The sequence below is a fragment of the Leptonychotes weddellii genome, chromosome 13 (genome assembly GCF_054177405.1).
Source record: "Leptonychotes weddellii isolate Sample4059 chromosome 13, ASM5417740v2, whole genome shotgun sequence".
Taxonomy (NCBI): domain Eukaryota; kingdom Metazoa; phylum Chordata; class Mammalia; order Carnivora; family Phocidae; genus Leptonychotes; species Leptonychotes weddellii.
In genome coordinates, this window is record NC_138381.1 from 34,048,022 (window position 1) to 34,067,137 (window position 19,116).

The 19,116-nt window shown below is 48.1% G+C and overlaps 1 protein-coding gene and 1 long non-coding RNA gene across 10 annotated transcripts in view; one reads left to right on the plus strand and one right to left on the minus strand.

Annotated features, from left to right (window-relative positions):
• The first annotated feature begins 1,336 nt into the window (after positions 1 to 1,336).
• Positions 1,337 to 18,130, plus strand: INO80C (INO80 complex subunit C). Of its 6 annotated transcripts, none has more exons than XR_004079265.2 (6): positions 1,337 to 1,580; positions 11,078 to 11,188; positions 12,222 to 12,333; positions 12,792 to 12,876; positions 13,243 to 13,310; positions 17,724 to 18,130. XR_004079265.2 is itself a non-coding variant. In XM_081801433.1 (6 exons), the coding sequence occupies exons 2-6, from the start codon at positions 3,802 to 3,804 to the stop codon at positions 17,853 to 17,855; spliced, it is 462 nt and encodes a 153-aa protein (XP_081657559.1). In that variant the 5' UTR covers positions 1,404 to 1,580; positions 3,737 to 3,801; the 3' UTR covers positions 17,856 to 18,130. The 6 variants fall into 6 exon arrangements, 5 of the variants coding, with proteins under 5 accessions (XP_030896734.1, XP_006744993.1, XP_081657559.1 ...); XM_081801433.1 differs by lacking the exon at positions 12,792 to 12,876 and adding an exon at positions 3,737 to 3,840 and having other exon boundaries at positions 1,404 to 1,580; XM_031040873.2 differs by lacking the exon at positions 12,792 to 12,876 and adding an exon at positions 2,343 to 2,423 and having other exon boundaries at positions 1,444 to 1,580.
• Positions 12,882 to 19,116, minus strand: part of LOC115944754 (uncharacterized) — an 80,312-nt gene continuing 74,077 nt past the window's right edge. For all 4 annotated transcript variants that reach the window (XR_014139638.1, XR_014139635.1, XR_014139637.1 and 1 more), the window contains 2 exons: positions 16,354 to 18,048; positions 12,882 to 16,321 (listed from right to left, as the gene is read on the minus strand). This is a non-coding gene — a long non-coding RNA (uncharacterized LOC115944754). The remainder of the gene's footprint in view (positions 16,322 to 16,353; positions 18,049 to 19,116) is intronic.

Consider the following 19,116-nt stretch of genomic DNA (forward strand, 5'->3'; position numbering starts at 1 on the left):
GGAAGTTGTTGCAAGGAATCCAGATAAAGGGGGATGGAATCATCAGGGTAGGAGTAAAGAAGTGAGCTGAGGGGGTGGGGTACTAGAGAGTGGTGCCTTGGGTCAACACCTACTTTCTGGCTTAGGTGACCGACTGATTGGAGGTGTCAGTCACTGAGATAAAGAATAAGGAAGACTAGATTTAGATAAAGATAGGGTGGCTACTGGGGTGTGGGAGGGGACATTTCCACACTGGTAGGTCATTCCTTTCTCCAAAGGAGAAAAGATGTAACATTATTGCTAGTTTCCCTAACTCTTCTCTCTCACCTCTAAGTCTTTCTGCAGCCTGTTTCCTTCAAATCTCCAGATTCATATAGCTTCAACTAGTTACTGCAGGGGATTTGTTCATTTATGAATTACTTAAGAACAAAAAAATTGTTCCAAAGACTTGCAAGGTAGTATCACCCAGAAAAATGTAAACGAACAAAACATAACTGGCCTTTACCTCATAGAATTTACATTCTAGCAGGAGCCAAAAAAAGACATTAACCAACTTATTACAATCCATGTAGTACGTGGCAAGTAAGGGGCAGGGGGAGAGGGTGTCCCATCGAAGTTCATAATTAGGTTTTAGCAGGTCTGTGAATTCCCTGAAATCCACATGTAAGATTTTGTCTACACTTCCATACATTTGGTGGGGGCGGGGGAGGGGCTTACATGCTCCATGGGGTCTGGGGCTCCTAAAAGGTAAAGTCCATTTGGACTCCCAGCCAATATACACAAACGTGTTCCGCAGGCCAAGGCAGAGACCACGGGGAAAGCCAGCAGCTTGGCAGTCTGTTCAGTCCACTCAGAACAACCCTAACTTTACTTAGACATTAAAAGTGATCCGTCTTTGGGCGTCTGGCTGGCTCAGTCATTAGGCATCTGCCTTAGGCTCGGGTCATGATCCCAGGATCCTGAGCTCGAGTCCCCATATCGGGCTCTCTGCCCAGGCGGGAAGCCTGCTTCTCCCTCTCCCACTCCCCCTGCTTGTGTTCCTGCTCTAACTCTCTGTTAAATAAATAAATAAAATCTTAAAAAAAAAAAGTGATCAGTCTTCTGACTTAACGTTAGAAAAGACAACACGGTCATTAATTTTTAAAAGAATCCAGCGTTTGAAAAAAGATCACGAGATGTTCTGTTCCTCAATCACGGCGAATTTCCTAGCACGTGCCCAGGTTCAGAGAGCCTGAGGAGCAGGACACCGCCTGGCTGACACCCTCCGGCCTCCACGGATTGGACTGCTCCGACCTCCGCCTTTTAGAGTTGGCCGAAGAAACCCGCGCACGCGCTGAGAGTCCAGGCCGGATTTTCGCGCCCGAAGGCGGAAGTAAGGGCGAGCCGGAAGTTCCTAAGCCTGCAACCGAGAAAGTGGGGGCGGGGGAGGAGGAAGACTCAAGGTAGGAATGGCGGCTCAAATTCCAATTGTGGCCACCACTTCCACGCCGGGGATAGCCCGGAACAGCAAGAAGAGGCCAGCCAGTCCTTCCCACAACAGCAGCAGCGCTGGGGGCTACAGCGCTAGTAAGAAGAAAAAAGTGTCCTCCAGCTTTACGCAGGTATGCGGCGGCTTGTCTGGCCTGCGCGTGCGCGAGCCGTGCGGGGCGGAGCGAGGGCGCGTGCACAGGGCAGGGCAGGGCGGGGCATGGCGAAGGTGCCGGACCTTGAGGTCTCGGCTCCGGTGGGTGTGGGTCGCTGGTGCAAATGAAACATTTTTTCCCTAATGTGGACAAGTGGGCTTTGGTTTAAGCACCATCCGCGTCGCATTGTCCTTGAGAGCAGGCGAGGTGGGGATGTTATTACCGACTTAGTGGAATGATCGTCCCTTCCCGTCGCGTTTAGGTTGAGGCGCAGGACTTTTCTGTGAGTTTCAGTCAAGCACAAAATCGCGTGTCTCACCTTGGTCCTTTCTACAGATGTGTACTGAGTGTCCGTGAGGTGCAGGGCGCCCTAATGTGCTAAATGGAGGAATACCAAGAGGTTCTGATACTGATGGCTTCCCTCATTCTCAGAAACGTACTTTGTTGACACTCAGTTTCCCGTCCCAAAGTGGTTTGGTCTTACTCCATGGAGTTGGTAAAAAGATTCCCTGAGATCATGGTCGGAAAGCCCTGAGCACAGTGCCTGGCACAGACCTCATGGCTCTGGGTAATCTAGGCTCCACGATAACAACAAAGATTTTCTGGAGAGGAGTGGTTTGGTTAGGTTATTGTTTTTTTCAGCTCCTGCATTTTATTTCAAGCAATAAAAGAAAGCACTGTCCAGGCACTGTTCTAAGCACTTTCTAAGTACTATCTCATTTAATTCTTTTTTTTTAAAAGATTTTTTAAATCTCTACACCCAACATGGGGCTCGAACCCCAAAATCAAGAGTCGCAAGCTCCCAACAAAGGCGCCAACCAGGTACCCCTATCTTATTTATTTGTTTTTTTAAAGATTTATTTATTTGACAGAGAGAGAGACAGCGAGAGAAGAAACACAAGCACGGGGTTGGGAGAGGGAGAAGCAGGCTTCCCCCGCAAGCAGGGAGCCAGATGCGGGACTTGATCCCAGAACGCTGGGATCATGACCTGAGCCGAAGGCAGACGCTTAACGACTGAGCCACCCAGATGCCCCATGTATTTTTTTAATTTAATTTAATTTATTCATTTGAGAGAGAGTGAGCATGAGGGGGGAGGGACAGAAGGAGAGGGAGAAGCAGGCTCGCCGCCGCTGAGCAAGGAGCCTCATCCTAGGACCCTGGGATCATGACCCCAGCCGAAGGCAGAGGCTTAATTGACTGAGCCACCCAGGCGCCCCACCCCTGTCTCATTTATTTATTTATTTATTTATTTTTCCCTTTCTCATTTAATTCTTAAAATAAACCTCTGTGTTTTGTTTTGTTTCTAAAGATTTGATTTATGATTTATGTATTTTAGAGCGCGCACGCGCACACACACACCCACACACACACAAGTGGGGGGTGGGGCAGAAGAAGCGAGAGGGAGAATCCCAAGTAGACTCTGAGCTGAGTGTGGAGCCTGACACAGGGCTCCACACCAGGACCCTGAAATCATGACCTGAGCCAAAATCAAAGGTCGGATCCTTAACTGCTACCCAGTTGCCCCTACCCCAGCTTTAAAAAAAATCATGATAATGTTAGTTTTAGAAGTTCCTTTTTTCTATTTTTTAAAAAAAATTACTGATTTTGAGAGAGCATGCGCGTGCACACAAGTGAGGGGAGGGGCAGAGGGAAAGAATCTCGAGTAGACTCCCCTCTGAGCACGGAGCCGATGGGGGGCTTGATGGGGGTTTTTTCTCACAACCCTGAGATCATGACCTGAGCTGAAATCAAGAGTCTGATTCAACCGACTGAGCCACCAGGCACCCCCCACTTTTTTCTGTTTTTAAAGTGGACATAAGAAGTCACCGACTTCTTCCCTGACAACTATTATAATTTGTGTTTTCTACGTGGAGATAGTTTTTCATTATTGTCCTCGATGTATAACATTGTGAGCCCTACTTTTCACTCAGCGTTTTTTCACGAATCTCCCTATGTTGACAGGCTTCTCGAGGAATTGAGTGCTCTTATTTAATTGACTTTATCGAATACTTAGGGTGCTTCTCACAATTCTATTTTAAGTCACCCTACTACAACATTGCATTTCTAGATTAGGCTCAGTGATTTTATTCTAGAATACTGTTGGATCTATGTAACTGGGCATTTGACTTTCCAGTGACAAGACAAAGGACATTTGTCTCCCTTCTTTGTGACCACGCTGTCCTCACGTCTGAGTCCGTTATGCAGGTTGCTGTCTGGAGAAACGAAGCTGTTTATTTGGCGAGCGGAGGCCTTGCTGACTGTAGTCTCTGTTAGAGGCAGGCAGGTGCTGCTTTGATAGGGCCAGGTTTCTCCTCCCTGGGACTTGCATCATCTCTTCTCAAGCTGTGAAGAGGGGACAGCCCTGAATGCTAAGCATAACTTCTCTCCTCTTCATAGGGTGTTCGTGTCTCAGGGATGGGAGGGTTCATCTCATAAAGTCCCTTAGTGTTACCAGTGGCTTAATAATGTGGAAACTACATCATTTAAAATTTTATTTTCTGTGCTCCAGCCTCACAGACTTGATCCTCCCTTTGACTGAAGGCCGCTCCCTTTCATTCCTCGGTAATAGGCACCAGAGTCGAAGCACGGCTCAAGTCCAGGGTGGGGAAGAAGGAGGGTGCGGTATCATGCAGGGTGGGGTTAAGGAGGAAGGAATGGCACAACACCCAGTTCTGGGCCCAGAGGGGGGTGTTCTTTTAGATCCTGATCTGAGAGGGAAGAGAGTCCTATTTCACAGGCGGGATGCAGCTCTGGAATGATGCGGCTCAGTTCTTGTTGGGATGGCTTCCTTTCTCTGCCCCTTCCGCGTGGCTCCTCACCAGCCCTACTGACAAGGGAGGGATGGAGGGACCAAATGAGCAGGAGGGGTCCTCTTTGAAACTCAGTGCTTGCGCACATCCTCTCCATGCCCTTGCTGCCTCTTCTCCAGCCTGCTGCCCAGAATGGCGATGCAGACTTCTGGCACTCTCTCCCACACTTTCCCCTTCTTCCCAGCAGATGCACCTGTCTGACAGTGCATCCTCTCCCCTGGCAGAGCTCCCAGACCTCCCAGCCCACACACACTTGCTGAGGTACCTGCTTCTCTCGGTGGCCTCAGGGGCAGCACTGCCTCCCCAGTCTCAACGAGGCCTTCCTGCCTACCAGCATTCTCCTGTCTGTTCCTGGGGCCTGGGAACGGCCTACATCAAAGAGCGCCCTGATTCCTTCCCGGGATGTCACTGTGCACACAGCACTTGGAGCTTACCCACTAGGAATCAGGGACGGGGCATCTAGAGAAGGGGAGAGATGCAGTCTCTGTGCCCTTACTGCACAGGAGGAAAAGCTAAGGCCATTGCTTGAGGATGGTGGCCGCCAGCGGGGCGTGTTCCGTAGTCACTGTTGGGGGCCCAGGGGCCTGCTTCCCCATTCCCCCCTGGGATCGGCCCCTGGCTTCGTTAGCAGTTCCGTTTGGGTATTTTCTCCCAGATGGAAGCATTACATAAGCAGTCATATTTTCTTTATGAAAAACTGCAACAGTAAGGTTGCAACTTAAATGTATCTGGCCCCAGGAAACCTCTCACTTTCTGCCTGTTTCCCCTGAGTTGTCCCTAGTGGTCTGGCTTTTCTGTTCTTTTTTTTTTTTTCTTTAAAGATTTTATTCATTTATTTGACAGAAGAGAGAGAGACAGTGAGAGAGGGAACACAAGAAGGGGGAATGTGAGAGGGAGAAGCAGGCTTCCCGCAGAGCAGGGAGCCTGATGTGGGGCTCGATCCCAGGACCCTGGGATCATGACCTGAGCTGAAGGCAGACGCTTAACGCTTAACGCTTAATGAGCCACCCAGGCGCCCCAGGCTTTTCTGTTCTGACGAGATGCTCCCTGTGAAGTTCTTAGGGCTGTCTTTCTCTCTCTCATGTACTTGAGGCCACCTGTAGGCCAGCCTCCTCATGGTCCCTGCCCATCGGCCTGCTCCTCACAGAGTAGCGCCGTGGCTACCCTTATGAATCACTCGATTCCTTGGAGAGGAGACCACTTTGCTGCTTCTGACACTGGCTGGTTTCCTGAGACCTCCTCATCTCATGTGCTGTCCAGCCAGTGAGCAAGGCTTCCTCCTCCGCCCCTGCACCACAGCCTCAGGAGAGCAGGTGACAGTCACTCTTCCTGACCCACTTGCCAGCCGTAGCTTCCTCTTGAGGTCTGTGGAACCCTTGGCTCATTCGCTGTCAGGTTAGCAGTAGGGCGTACCCCAGGGGAGAGGTTTCTCTTGGCCACTGTATTTTTTTTTTTAAATGCTCTAAATATTTTAGTGTGGATTTCCTAAAACCAAAGGCGTGCTCCTACATAACAATAGTACAGCCATCAAATTTAGGCAATTAACACTCAAGCAACACTGACCCTTAATCCATAGACTGTGTTCTTGTCTCTGGTCGGGTCCAGGATCCAGTCTAGGATCACGAGTTGTGTTTAGTTATCATGTGTCTTTAGCTTCCTTTTATGTAGAACAGTTCTCTGGTCTTTATCTTTCACGACCTGACACTTGAAGAGTACTGGTCACTTATTTTATAGAATGTTCCTCAGTTTGGGCTTGTCTGACATTTCCTCATGATCAGATATGGTTAATACATTCTTGGCAAGAGTACAGAAGTGATGCTGTCCCCTTCTCAGTGCATCATGTCATGGCACATGATGGCCTATGTTCTATTATTGACAACATTAGCTTTGAGCACTTAGTAAGGTGCTGTCTGCCAGGTCTCTCCACTGTGAAGTTACTGTTTTCCTGTTTGCAGTAAAGTATCCTGTGGGGAGATACTTTGAGACTAGCTTTATTCATTTATCCATAAATTTGTTTATTTGTAACTGCTTTATTGAGTTCTAATTCACATACCATAAAATTCACCCTCTTAAAATGTGCACTTATGTGGTTTGTAGTATATTCCGAGTTATGTAACCATCTGATTTTATAATATTTTGACGACTCCCAAAAAGAAACCCTCTACCTATTAGAAGTCACTCCCATTCCGCCTTCCTCTGAGCCTCTGACCACCTCTGATCTTTGACTACTGTAGCCTCAGGCTAGTGGAATCATATAAGTGGCCTTTTGTGGCTGCTTTCAATTACCATAATATTTTCTTTCCTTTTTTTTTTAAGATTCATTTATTTATTTGAGAGGGAGTGTGTGAGGGGGAGGAACAGGAGGAGAGAAAAGAAACTCAAGTTAGACTCTGCTCTGAGCATGGAGTCCAATGCAGGGGCTTGATCTCATGACCCTGAGATCATGACCTGAGCTGAAATCAAGAGCCAGGTGCTTAACTGACTGAGCCACCCAGGCACCCATCAGTTACCATACTATTTTCAAGGCTTATCCGTGTTGTTGCATGGATCAGTACTTTATTCCTTTCTATGGTTGAGTAATATTCCATTGTGCGGATATACCACACTTTGTATATTCATCAGTTGATGGACATGTAGGTTGTTTGCACATCTTAGTTATTATGGGAAATACTTCTATGAATATGCATATGTTTTTGCATAGACTTATTTTTTAAATTCTCTTGGGTATATACCTAGGAGTTGAATTATTAGGTCATATGATAATTCTGTTTAACATTTTGAGGAAACACCAAACTGTTTTTCAAAGTGACCACACTCTTTTACTTTCTCACAAGCAATGTGTGAGGGTTGCAGTTTCTCCACGTCCTTGCTGATACGTTATTAAGTGTCTTTGATTGTGGCCATCCCAGTGGGTGTGAAGTGGTATCTCACTGTGGTTTTGATGATGTGGAACATCTTTTATGCTGGCCATAAAAGAAGAAATGTTGATGAAATCCTTGGCCCTTTTTAAAATAGAATTGTTGTCATTGTTGAGTGATAACAATTCTTTATATATTCTGGATCAGCGTTATTTATTTTGTTGCTCAAATTGTCCTTCACTAGTGGGAACCTCTTCAAACTGGTTTCTTTGTGTTTTAATAGACCCCCATCATTTTTTTAGTGCTGTTATGAACTGTTATGAACTGAATTGTGTCCTCTCGAGATTCATATGAAGTCCTAGCCCCCAGTATACCTCAGAACATTACTGTATTTGGAGATAGGGCTGTTAGAGGCAATTAAGGTTAAATGAGGTCATAAAGGTGGAGCCCTAATCCAATACGACTGTTGTCCATATAAGAGGAAGAAACACCAAGGAGGGGAGTGTACAGAGGAAAGGCCATGTGAGGACACAGCAAGAAGACAGACGTCTACAAGCCCCAAGGACCCAGGCCTCAGGAGAAACCAACCCCGCCGAACGACACCTTGATCTGGACTTGTAGTTTCCAGAGCTGTGAGAAAATACATGTCTGTTGTTTAACCCACCCAGTCTGTGGTATTTTGTCAGGACAGCCCTAGCCGACTGATACAGCTATTTTCTTACTTTCTTGAACCACAAGGTTCATCCTGTACTTTCCTGCCCCAGCCCTAGAGCCAGCTACTTTTTTAAGGATCAGTGGTTCTTGGAGAATCACATTTAGAAACCAGGATCTGAGCACAGGTGTGCCTGTTGTTTCCAGCTGTCTCGGGGGAGAGAGCTAGGAAGGAGAGGGATGTGTGTACCCACCCGCCCCATACTCTGTATCTGTTTCTCAGTTTCTCTGCCTGAGCTGTGTTAAAGCCTGAGTCCACACTGCGAACCTCCGATTTGAACCTCTGATTTCAGTTCAGTAGCACTGGCGTTCTAGCCTCCCCTTGTTCCTTCTGTGCTCCTCCTCAGGATACACATAGAGTAGAGTCTGATCCAGTTAGATGTGGGGGACGGAAGAGCGAGCCACACCGTGACACAGGATGTGCAGCCGCTCTGAGGCTCTCTCTTCCCCCGTCTGCTCACCTCTCTCCTTGGTCTCTCCTTCTTCTGGTCTGTTGTTCCCTGCTGTTTTTTCCTTGACTAAGACATAAATACAAACTATCCATCATATATCTAATTTATGATAGATATTAGTCTTAGAACTAGTCAACCCAAAATAACATTGACAGCTGGCTAAAACTATACAAGGTAATGTGGGTTATTGATTAAATGTGATGGGAAAGGGGCGCCTGGGTGGCTCAGTCATTAAGCGTCTGCTTTCTGCTCAGGTCATGATCCCAGGGTCCTGGGATCGAGCCCCGCATCGGGCTCCCTGCTCGGCGAGGAGCCTGCTTCTCCCTTTCCCCCTCCCCCTGCTTGTGTTCCCTTTCTTGCTGTGTCTCTCTCAGTCAAATAAATAAAATCTTTAAAAAAATTAAAAAATTAAAAAAAATGTGATGGGAAGATCAAATTTTCCTCATCAGATTGGGCCTCCCAGGATACGTGTACCTGGCAGAAATGCCAGGACCACGAAGGAAAAATTACAAGGGCAATAAAAGCTAGTTATGTACAAAATGCTAGATCTAATCTTTGTTATAAAATTATAACTGACATGGATTAATCCCGATGAAAATAATCTTAGTAAAGCATAAATGAAAACGGGAAAATGGGAAACTCTTTGTGCCACATAGAAAATGACTCAGTGGATTTTGTACCAGAAAATACAAACTGCAGGAAGGAGGTGTAGTGGAAGGTAAGGCTGGAGAGGAGGCCAGGATGTTTCTCATGTCAGGATCCGTGGGGCCCGCCGGCTTGCTGTGAGGGAGGGGAGCCCCATCAGGCTTGCATTTAAGAGTGCCGCACTGTGCACTACAGAGCCCCTCTTCCGAGACGGCCAGCTGAAGAAGGTGTCAGATAAGGGCTGGGGACTGTGGGAAAGAGGCTGGGAGAGGGAGGGAGGGAGTGCGGCAGGAGAGAGAGACACACAGGAACACTTGTGGCTGTGCACGGTGGGAAAGGTTGAGAAATTGGGCCTTTTAGTTCTTACAGGGTTGACGTTGAGCTGGGCTTTGGAAAGATCACGAAGGGTAGGGTGGATAAGTTGAGGGGCATGCCAGACAAAAGAGGTGGACTGAGGAGGCGCACAGGCCCGCGTGCAGAGACCCTGGCAAAGCGTCTGGGAAGGGGTTGGCGAGGAGACCATTCAGAGAACTACGCAGCAGAGTGTCCCCATGTGCCCCCACGGATGTCACTGCAGGGGTGGGAGTGGGGGTGATGGAACACACACACACACAAACACACACACACACACACATACACCCAGCACTCTCATACACTGCTGCTAGGAGTGTCAGTGAGGGCCACTGTTTAGGAAAAGGAGTTGGCAGTTTCTTATAATGTTAAACATACACTTACCCTATCACGCACTCATTCCGCTCCACCCCAGAGAAGTTCAAACACGGGTCCACACAAAGCCTGGTACGGAATGTTCACTGCAGCGTTATTTATAATAGCTGAAGACTGAAACTGCCCCACATGTTCATCAACAGCAAATGGATAAACAAATTGTACATCCATACAGTGGAATACCACTCTGCTCAATGCACACAAATACAGTGAAACAAATTACTGACCTCTGCAACAACATGGAGAAATCTTAAAAACTCTGTGCTGAACTAAAGAAGCCAAACACGAGTACATGCTGTCAGATTCCCTTTATATGAAGCCGTAGAAGGGACAAAAGTGGCGTGGTAGAAATCACAACAGCAACAGCGGTTGCCCCTGAGGTGGAAGGTACTGACTAGGACGGGGCATGAGGGAACTTTCTGGGATGACGGAAATGTTCTGTATCTCCACAGAGACATGGATTAAACAAGTGTAAAGATCTGTGCATTTCACTGTATGTAAATTACATATCAATTAAAAATAATTTATCGCAGTCTGGGAAGACTGGAAATTGCATTAAAAATCAGATGCAAGTTCTTACTTTGGCTTGTTTTTTCTTGGTGATGGTGAACTTGGAAGGTTTTTTGTTTTAAGGCATTAGCCTGCTTGTTGGGGCGCTCTGGCTGCAGCCAGCTGACCCGGGGCCGTGCAGCGCCCCCCCCTCTCCTCCCCTCCTCCGTGTCTGCATCCCGTTGCTCGCTTGGAGCAGAAGAGCTGTAGCCTGGGTTCTCTGGCTGACGACACCCTTCCAGGGGTTGGACCTTTTTTGGTCTCGGTGTTTTAAGGCACAGTTTGACAAGATCAGCAGGAGTAGGGACGATGTGGTGTTGTGGAGGTGGTGAGGGCTTTGGAATTGGCCCCACCTGGGTTTGAATCCAGAGGCAATCACTGTGTGGCCTTGAACCTATATCCTTGAGCCTCAATTTTCTCTTCTGGAAACTGAGGGTAACAGCGGTTGTCAGAGTTCAACGAACCTGCTCAGGGAAGAGAGCCATTCCTACTGCTTGGCGCATGGGGGAACCAGCAAGCGTGGCGGCTGGGGTCCTGGCTGTCTCTCCCGTGGCTTCCACACAACAGGTGCTGCTCCCAGTCTGGCCTGCCCTTCTGTGGTGCAGGCCACCTGCCAGGGCTCTGGGGCACTGTCTTCCTTCACATGTCCCGTGGTATCATCTTAGGTCTTGTTGGGAGCCGAGTTAGGGACCTCACCTAGAAGAAACTATCATTGTATTTTAAGGGTATCAGCATGGAAGCCATGAGTGAGAATAAGATGGTGCCCTCTGATTTCAGCACAGGACCTATGGAAAAAGCTGCCAAGCCATTGCCATTTAAGGATCCAAACTTTGTGGTAAGCTTCTAAGGTATTTTATAAATGAAAAAACCAAACAGCCACAGCCCAGCCTCTGATCCTGCTGGGCCTGCAGCCCGGGTGGCACTGGTGTCCCTTTCTCTGTCAGTCCAAGTCGCCACCTTCTCTGCTGGGGGCTGTTAGGAGAGGGTGGGGGCAGGAGGGGGCCCTTCTCGTTGCTCACCCAGTGGGCTGGTTCCCCAGGATTTTGGAGCTCCTCGTGGAACTGGTTAGAAGATACTCTTTTGAGGGTGGGTCATTTCCACGATTGTTCACCATCCCTTTTCATTGGGCTTATATAAGTTTTAGATGAGGCTTAAAACAACTAAAAGAGGAGTTCTCCTCATTAGTTTAAGTAAATCTAACTTGTGTTGCTGTAAAGTAGAAATAGGCTCCTCTTCCTTTCATTCTTGAGAGCTATGATAATTCCAGAGATTCATATTGTATCATTAGAAGTTTGTTTTTCATTAGTTTTAAAAATACAGTATTACCGGCACCTTCAACAGATTTTGATATTCTTTTCCATTTTATCATATTTACAGAACAGAACTCCCCAAATTTCCAGGGGGCTTGCCATGCCATGGTTGAGGCTTACTTGGGTTTTCCAGCATCCCCAGTAATTTGCCAGGCGGGGACCAGCCCTCAGAAGGGAGTTGAGAGACGTGGTCATGAGTTTAAATCTAACTTTGTAGTAAATTTATTTTAAAGCAATGGGGAATTCATGAGTGAATTCTCTAAAGTTAGTTCCAATAAAGGATGTGATCTTCTATGAGCATATAAAAAAGGACAACATGCACACAAAAAAACCCTTTTATTTCTACTCCATGACAGGCTACCTACCAAAAGCTTTGTGTTTTTATAAGTAAGATCAAAGTGGACAGTGTCATACTTAAAAAAAAAACCCAACCCTTCAGGGTACAAATGAGCTGACAGAATGAGGGGTGTGTTACCATTAGGAATAAGCATGATTCAGATCCTGAAGTGATAGCCTCCCCTGATTTCTGTTTCTTCTGCTCCACGTCTTTCATTCCAGCACTCTGGCCATGGTGGTGCGGTCGCTGGCAAGAAGAACAGAACCTGGAAGAATCTGAAACAGATCCTCGCTTCTGAAAGGGCATTGCCGTGGCAACTGAACGATCCTAACTGTGAGCTGTCTAGAGCCTTCTGTGTGTTTATCATGTTCAGAGTGGGAACCGTAACAAACCTACGTGACTTGCCTGTGTTTGCATTAACGTAGGGAACAACTTGTAGCTCGGGGATCGGAGGGGTGCATCAGCACAGAAGGCCATGTGCACGTAACTGTGCTGAACCTGTTTGTGTTGTCCCGGACGTGTGGTTATTAGCGGCGCTGTTCACATTTCAGTCTGGAGCAATCGGTCCTCATGTGGTAACACTGGTGTTTCTGTCAGACAGACTTCTGATTCAGGAGTCTTCTCTTAAAATGTATTTCCAGGAACAGGATTGCCCCAGATTTAGGAGGGTTTCTAACAACCATCTTAAAGGCTAACTCTGTTGTACTCTCTGTGCAGTCGGTGTCAGAGTAAATGCTTTACACTGCAGTATTTTCAGGTCCATGTAAAGCACTGTTGTGTGTTCTGTTCAGCCTCACTGGAAAGAACAGGTCAAAGTTCCCTCCATCTCCTGTCCCACAGCACATCTTTCATGGGGGTGACTCAGACGGGTGACAGGTGAGCTAGTCAGTGTCTGGGTGTGATCATTCCGGTGTCCGGATGCTCAGATCCAATCAGTGGGTTGTTTGGCATCGCCCACAGCCTGTGTAGCCTGCAGCAGTGGGAGTGGCCTGTGGGCAGATGAGCTTTCCGGTGGTTCAGCTGGAGTGGAGGGGCCCCAGGGACAGGGCAGAGCTCGATCCAGAGCCTGCGCTTGGTCTGTGACCTACTGTATTACTTCCCCAGAGAATTCTGTGAGGACTTACTCACAGAATAAAAATTTCAGAAATATCATCCAACAGCATTTTCAGAGAAAAAAAGGAAAGGGATCTGAATATTTTAAAGCCAGCTTAGTTATCTTCTTTCTTTTTTTTTCCCCCCCAGACTTCAGTATTGACGCTCCTCCCTCCTTTAAACCAGCTAAGAAGTATTCTGATGTTTCAGGTCTTCTTGTGAGTATAATTCCATCTCTAGGTCTCACAGCATTGAGTTGGGAAGGAGATCTCACAATACCATTTAGAAAGTGTTGACAGGGGCCACCCCTGACCCTGCCTGGAGCCTGGGTACTGGGTTTGTGCTGAAGAGCTCACATGCTTATCTTAGAGTGGCCACAACCTGGGGCCTCCGTGTGAGCAGCCCGGAGGGAAGATTGCTCCAGAAAGTGTGAGACCCGGCTTTCACCTCCCCTTCCTCTGCTTGTTAACACATGAGATAACATGAAAGAAACAATTTCTTTTTTTACTGCTGAAATTTAAAAAATTTCTCCTATTTTAGAGATGATTGTACTTTTAAAAATATAGTTAAGCTAAAATGGGGCATTTCACTTTTGAAAACTCATTCATATCATTTAAATGCTTTACATTTTTATGAAAATGTATGACCTCCAAACTTCTGTAACAAACTGACTAAATCAATGATACACGTTTTATGCTGGGAAAGATTTGAGTTTTTCTTATATTTTTGAAAATAATGTTATTCTCTCCGAATCAGTTGTATGTTGTAGCTTCTCCTCCGCAGAGCACACACTCCTCTGTGTACTACAGATTTTTTTTTAAAGTAGTCTCCACGCCCAGTGTGGAGCCCGATGTGGGGCTTGAACCCACAACCCTGAGATCAAGGCCTGAGCTGAGAACAAGAGTCGGACACCTAGCCGACTGAGCCGCCCCGGCGCCCCTGTACTATAAACTTTTTAACATAGACCCTTAAATACAATGATCGTAAAAAACAACAGGCAGAGTAGAGGTACTGTAATATGGCGTGTGTGCACGTGTGTGTGTGTGTGTGGGGGGGGTTCTTCTGCCATCCATTCAGGGCGCGTATCTCCTAACCTCAGAGGGGACTTCACCCTTACGAGCAGTGTTGTGGCCTTACACGATCTCTTTTCTCCTGCCGGAAAATAGTCACCTCATCGATCTGACCCATTTTAATAATTGTTTATAGCAGGAGAACTACTGTGGGAGCAGCTGTTCTGTTCCAGCCCCAGATGGACATTTCTCCTTGGAGAAGCCATGGTTTAAGGGCAGACTTAGAGGTTCCCTGAGAAGGTAGCTTTATCCTCGCCTTGAGACAGCTCATCTGCTAGCGCAGTGGCTTGCACATGTTACGAGGCATGAGAATCACTTTGAGAAGCATTGTTGCAGGCCCTTTATGCTACAGGCAAGGACTTGTCATGTCATACTTAACCTAAAACCTCTGGCCCCACTGTATGTAAGAATTAAGGAATCTTGAATATACAAAGAACTCTACCAAATCATTGAAAGGCAATCCCATAGAAGGACTGGCTAAAAGGGTATGAGGACAGTTACAAGGAGGACATACAGATGATCAGTAAGTAGATACTCAGTCTCACTGATAATTAGGAAAAAGGCTCCTCAGCAGAAAAGAAATGAGGATGTTTGATTATAAACATCATCAACATAGAGAAATGGATATCCTCAATACACGGCCCTTTTGAGGTGGGAATACATTAGTCCGGATTCTTTGGGGGACATTTGGCAGTACCTGTCGAGGCAGAGAAGCGAAAGCCTATGCCCCAGCAATTTGCCTTCTAGGCACCCCCTAGAGAAATAGCGTGTACAAGGAGCTTTGTGCAGAAATGATTATGAGAAAATGGGATTATGAGCAAAATACTGGGAACACAATAAAGGTCAGTCAACCGGGGCGCGGGGTGGGGATGTTTTTATACTCTTCTGTGAGCCTGATGTATAGGTAACAACAGGGATAAACTTCCAAGATGTGTCGTTTACTGAAAGGTGCAAAGTAGCATAAGCAGCAGGCTACCAGTTAAGCCAAAACCCACACACACTCACAAAAAAATAGTGGGGTGATTTCCCTGGCGTGTTTATGTATGTGTGTAAGAGTATATACAAACAAGGTCTGGAAGGGTGCCCACGTACAGTGGTTTCCTCAGGGAAAGGCAAGGACTTTTGGATGGCAGATGGTTGGAAAAGGGGCCTGGAGTCTTATTCATAATGTTTTCTCTCTCTTTCTTTCTTAGAGTATGTCCATTTGTTACTTGTGCAAGTTCAAGTTGCATGATTACAAAATAAAACCCCGCTCCCGGTTACCCGGACGCACCTGGGCCGGCCGACGTGCGTGGCCGTGGCAGGGAGGCGGGCGGGGTCCACCTGTGTGCAGTCGTTGTTCCAAAGCCATGGGAAGTACCGCGGCTGTGGGTGAGATGGGGAGAGCAGTGAGCGCCGCCTGTCACCTTGTGGCAGGGGAGGCCTTTAAGCCGTTTACTGCCGCCCTCCGGGAAGGCTGCCTTTGTGCGGCTCAGGCTCCGGGGATGGAAGCCAGAGGAAGGCAGACTGGAGGAGTGCAGTTCTTTACTCGTTCAACGCTGGGTGTCACTTGGCATCCTCCCTTCTGTTCAGAATACTAGGTCAGGTCCCGTCTATGCAAGCTTTCGTTGGTGACCTTTCTGTGGGTGCCAGGGTATCTGTGTATTGTGCCTTATTTAAAGCAGCCTTCTTGGCAGTGAGGTCTGAACTTGGGCGGGCTGGCTCAGCACAGTTTGGTGGTAGGAGTGAGGCCGCCACAGAAATGGAGCCAGGCGGAGGCTGGTTCCTCTCTGGAGGCCAGATGATCAAAGCCAGCTGCACAGGCCTGCCCCCCTGCTTGCAGCTGCAGGGGGGCCTCTCCTGCCCAGGTCCGTGCACCTCACTGCCTCATGGCCAGTTCTCCAGAGGGGCTTGTGGCTGTTGTTCTGGTTAAGCCTTCCTTAATATTACTGTCATTAAAGGAAACATGGGACAGAAAGGCAAGATCTAGACAAAGCCAAAGGATCAAGGTTTTATTTAATGGAGAGCTTTAATTAATCTTGAGGAATAATTTCCTTTTCCTGCCATGCAGATGTTAACTACCTTAGGGAGATCCCCTGAGGCAGAATTGAGGACTTTGTAGAGTGTGAGCACCCTGTGACTAAGTTCCCCTCAGCTGTTGCTTCTTCGGCCTCCCCTCCCTTCTTCGGCCTCCCCTCCCTTCTTCGGACACAGCACTGCTGCCCGGCGGGGCCCACACAGACGGTCTGCACGGCAGTAACTGGACGTTATCCGTGTAGACTTTAATGGCATCTTTTATAATTTTTTAAAGGAGTTCCAAGTGACTCACCCTCATGTCTTCTGTTTCAAAATCTGTAGGAGCCATTTGACTTGAGGTATACAGTAAGGGAATTTATTTCCTCCATTTTGCATGTGGGGAACACAGACCAGAAGAGAATTTTGATGTCAGTGAGAAGTTAGTTCTCTTTTCTAGGATTGTCCCGATCATCCATTTGTTCGTTCGTTCGTTCATTCGTTCATTCATCACTCATTGTACAGACACTACCTGAAGGCCCACTGTGCGCTCTGCATTCCACTAGGAGCAGGGATGCCGTGATAAGCAAACCACAGGGTTCCTGCCCCATGGAGCCTCTCAGCCTAGACCTTGCTTAGAGTCATGCAGGTAATAAACGTGAAAGCAAGAGACAGAAGCATTCTACAGGAGACAGATGTGGGGAGAGGCGGGGAGCAGAAAAGGCTTCCCTGATGAGATGACTGGGGGCTGAGCCCTGAAGGATGAGCAGGCCATTAGGGAGCAGAGCGGCCCCTCCCCAGGGAAGGGCGAGTGGGGTGTGAATGCAGGGAGGGACTGAGAGCCAGGGCAGTTGGAACCAGAGTGGGGACGTGTGGCTGAGGAAGAGGCTTGGGAAGGAAGAGGGCCCAGGCCAGCTTGCGGGGTCTGAGGAGCCATGCTGAGGACTTGAGCCACTGAGAGATTTCCCACCAAGGAATGACACGATCAGAAGTGCAAGTTGTGGAGATGACCTTGGTTGCAGCTGTGGGGTGGCAGTCCCTTCCAGTGGGAGGGTGGGGGTAGGTGGCCCATCAGCACTGCGGTGTAGCCTGGGGAGCCACTGGGAGCCATGGGAGTGGCGTGGGGAGGGCCTGGAGCAGGAGAGGCTCCAAAGCGGGGTGTAACAGGGAGGGGCGGGTGTGCCTGGCAAGCCTCCGTCCCGCTTTGGGGGATGGAGCTGGAACCTCCGTCGGAAGCAGGTGGGAGTTTGAAGGCAGGGGCCAGGGAGGGACGATCATCAGGAATTCCGTTCGGGGCCTGTTGCCTGTAGCTCTTGCGGCGCCCACAGCCCTAGTGTCTGACGTGGTTCCTCCTCTTCCTCCCGACTGTACCCTGAAGTATTTCTCAAGTCTGGGAAGATTAACAAGTCTTTGCCAAAATGAGCAATTTAGTGTTCTTGGTGACAGAGTAAGACAAAATGAAGATACTTCACTTGAAGTAAAATAGAAAAAAATTTTTTAAACTTGAACTTCAAATATTTACCACGACCACCAACATTCTGCCTTTCTCTGTGCCGGTTTCCCACCCAGGCCAACTACACTGACCCCCAGAGCAAACTGCGGTTCAGCACCATCGAAGAGTTTTCCTACATCCGGAGGCTGCCCTCCGACGTGGTCACTGGCTACCTGGCCCTGAGGAAGGCCACAAGCATCGTTCCCTGAGACTCGAGAAATGGGGATGAGGTGGAAGACTGTTTCAAAGGCAGACTTTGGACTCATGATTTTGTTTCATGGAAACAAACTCATTCTGCTGTCAATCTGGAAATGTCAGTGCTGTGCCTTGGAAAGAATGTTTGGCTTTAATTTCAGTTTTTTTTTTTTCTTCTCTATGTTTTCCCTCCAAGTGTGATATTTCCTGTTGAATTAAATTATACTTCAGTTGTTGCCTCAAGTAAAGTTGTTTGACAAGAAAATATAAAATTGTGCTTTTAACTTAACCCACATACCTCCCCAAGTTTTTGCTTCAACGTTGTGAACTCTCCTATTACACATTAAAGACTCTACGGTGAATCTTGACATCAGGGCTGGATTATTCCTGGTCCTGGTGACTCCCACTGTAGAGCAGATTAGGTTTTGGGTTTTTTTTTTTTGTTTTGTGTGTTTGTTTGTTTTTTTTTATCAGAATGCTTGGAGGAGGTCCAAGATTGGGACTGGCGAAGAAAGAGCTGAGTACTCCCCCCGCTGCATGGGGCCAGCCTCTCTCCAGCCTCCAGAACCGAGAGAGATACGTGTCTGTTATGTAAGCCACCCAGTCTGGCATTTTGTGTGGCTGCTTTAGCTGGCTAAAACACCAGCCCTAGCCCCACTTCTGGAGTGTGGGGTGCGAACACCCACACCTCTTCCGAGAAGGACTCTTGTCCTGGTACAGGGTGCTGCCCCTTTGACTGAAGCCTGCTCTGGAACAGCAGTGTTGGCTTCCCCCTCTCGTAGGGGGAGAGCGGGGCAGAGCGTGGAGACATGGCCTGGGCCTCTCTGAGCCCACTCCCATGTTTCTCTAGGGAGGACAGTGAACTAGAGCCTGAGGCTTTGGGGCCTGAGCTGCCTCTGCCTTGGGGGATCAGGAGGCCAGGTGCCAAATGCCCTTCTGCAACCTCTCCTGGCTTAGAAAAAAGAAAAACAAAGCCGGGAGAGTGGCCTGCTGGCTGGGCTTCCTTTCCTTCCGGTACAGCAGCCCCTGGGTCATCCCAGTAACCAGGGGTGAGAGTGGGAGGAGTGCAGGGTGACTCCCCTCCCACGGAAAGGGAGTAAGGGAGGACCAGGAGAGGTGGGAACCTTTCTGAAGCCCATGCACACTGAACATTTGAGCCTCTGGTGCAGGGATCCTCAAACCGGAAACGGAAGTTCTCTGAGAGACCAGAGGTGCTTCTTGGGCTCCCCCTCTCGCTCCTGCACTTGCTGCCAGGAGGCAGCCTCGGAAAATCCC

Bases quoted from the DNA above. Each gene is read 5' to 3' on its own strand.
- INO80C (XM_006744930.3), top strand. From the start codon at position 1,428: ATGGCGGCTCAAATTCCAATTGTGGCCACCACTTCCACGCCGGGGATA. The intron at 11,189-12,221 runs GTAAGCTTCTAA...CTTTCATTCCAG, and splicing joins TTAAGGATCCAAACTTTGTG to CACTCTGGCCATGGTGGTGC. The intron at 12,334-13,242 runs GTGAGCTGTCTA...TTTCCCCCCCAG, and splicing joins GCAACTGAACGATCCTAACT to ACTTCAGTATTGACGCTCCT.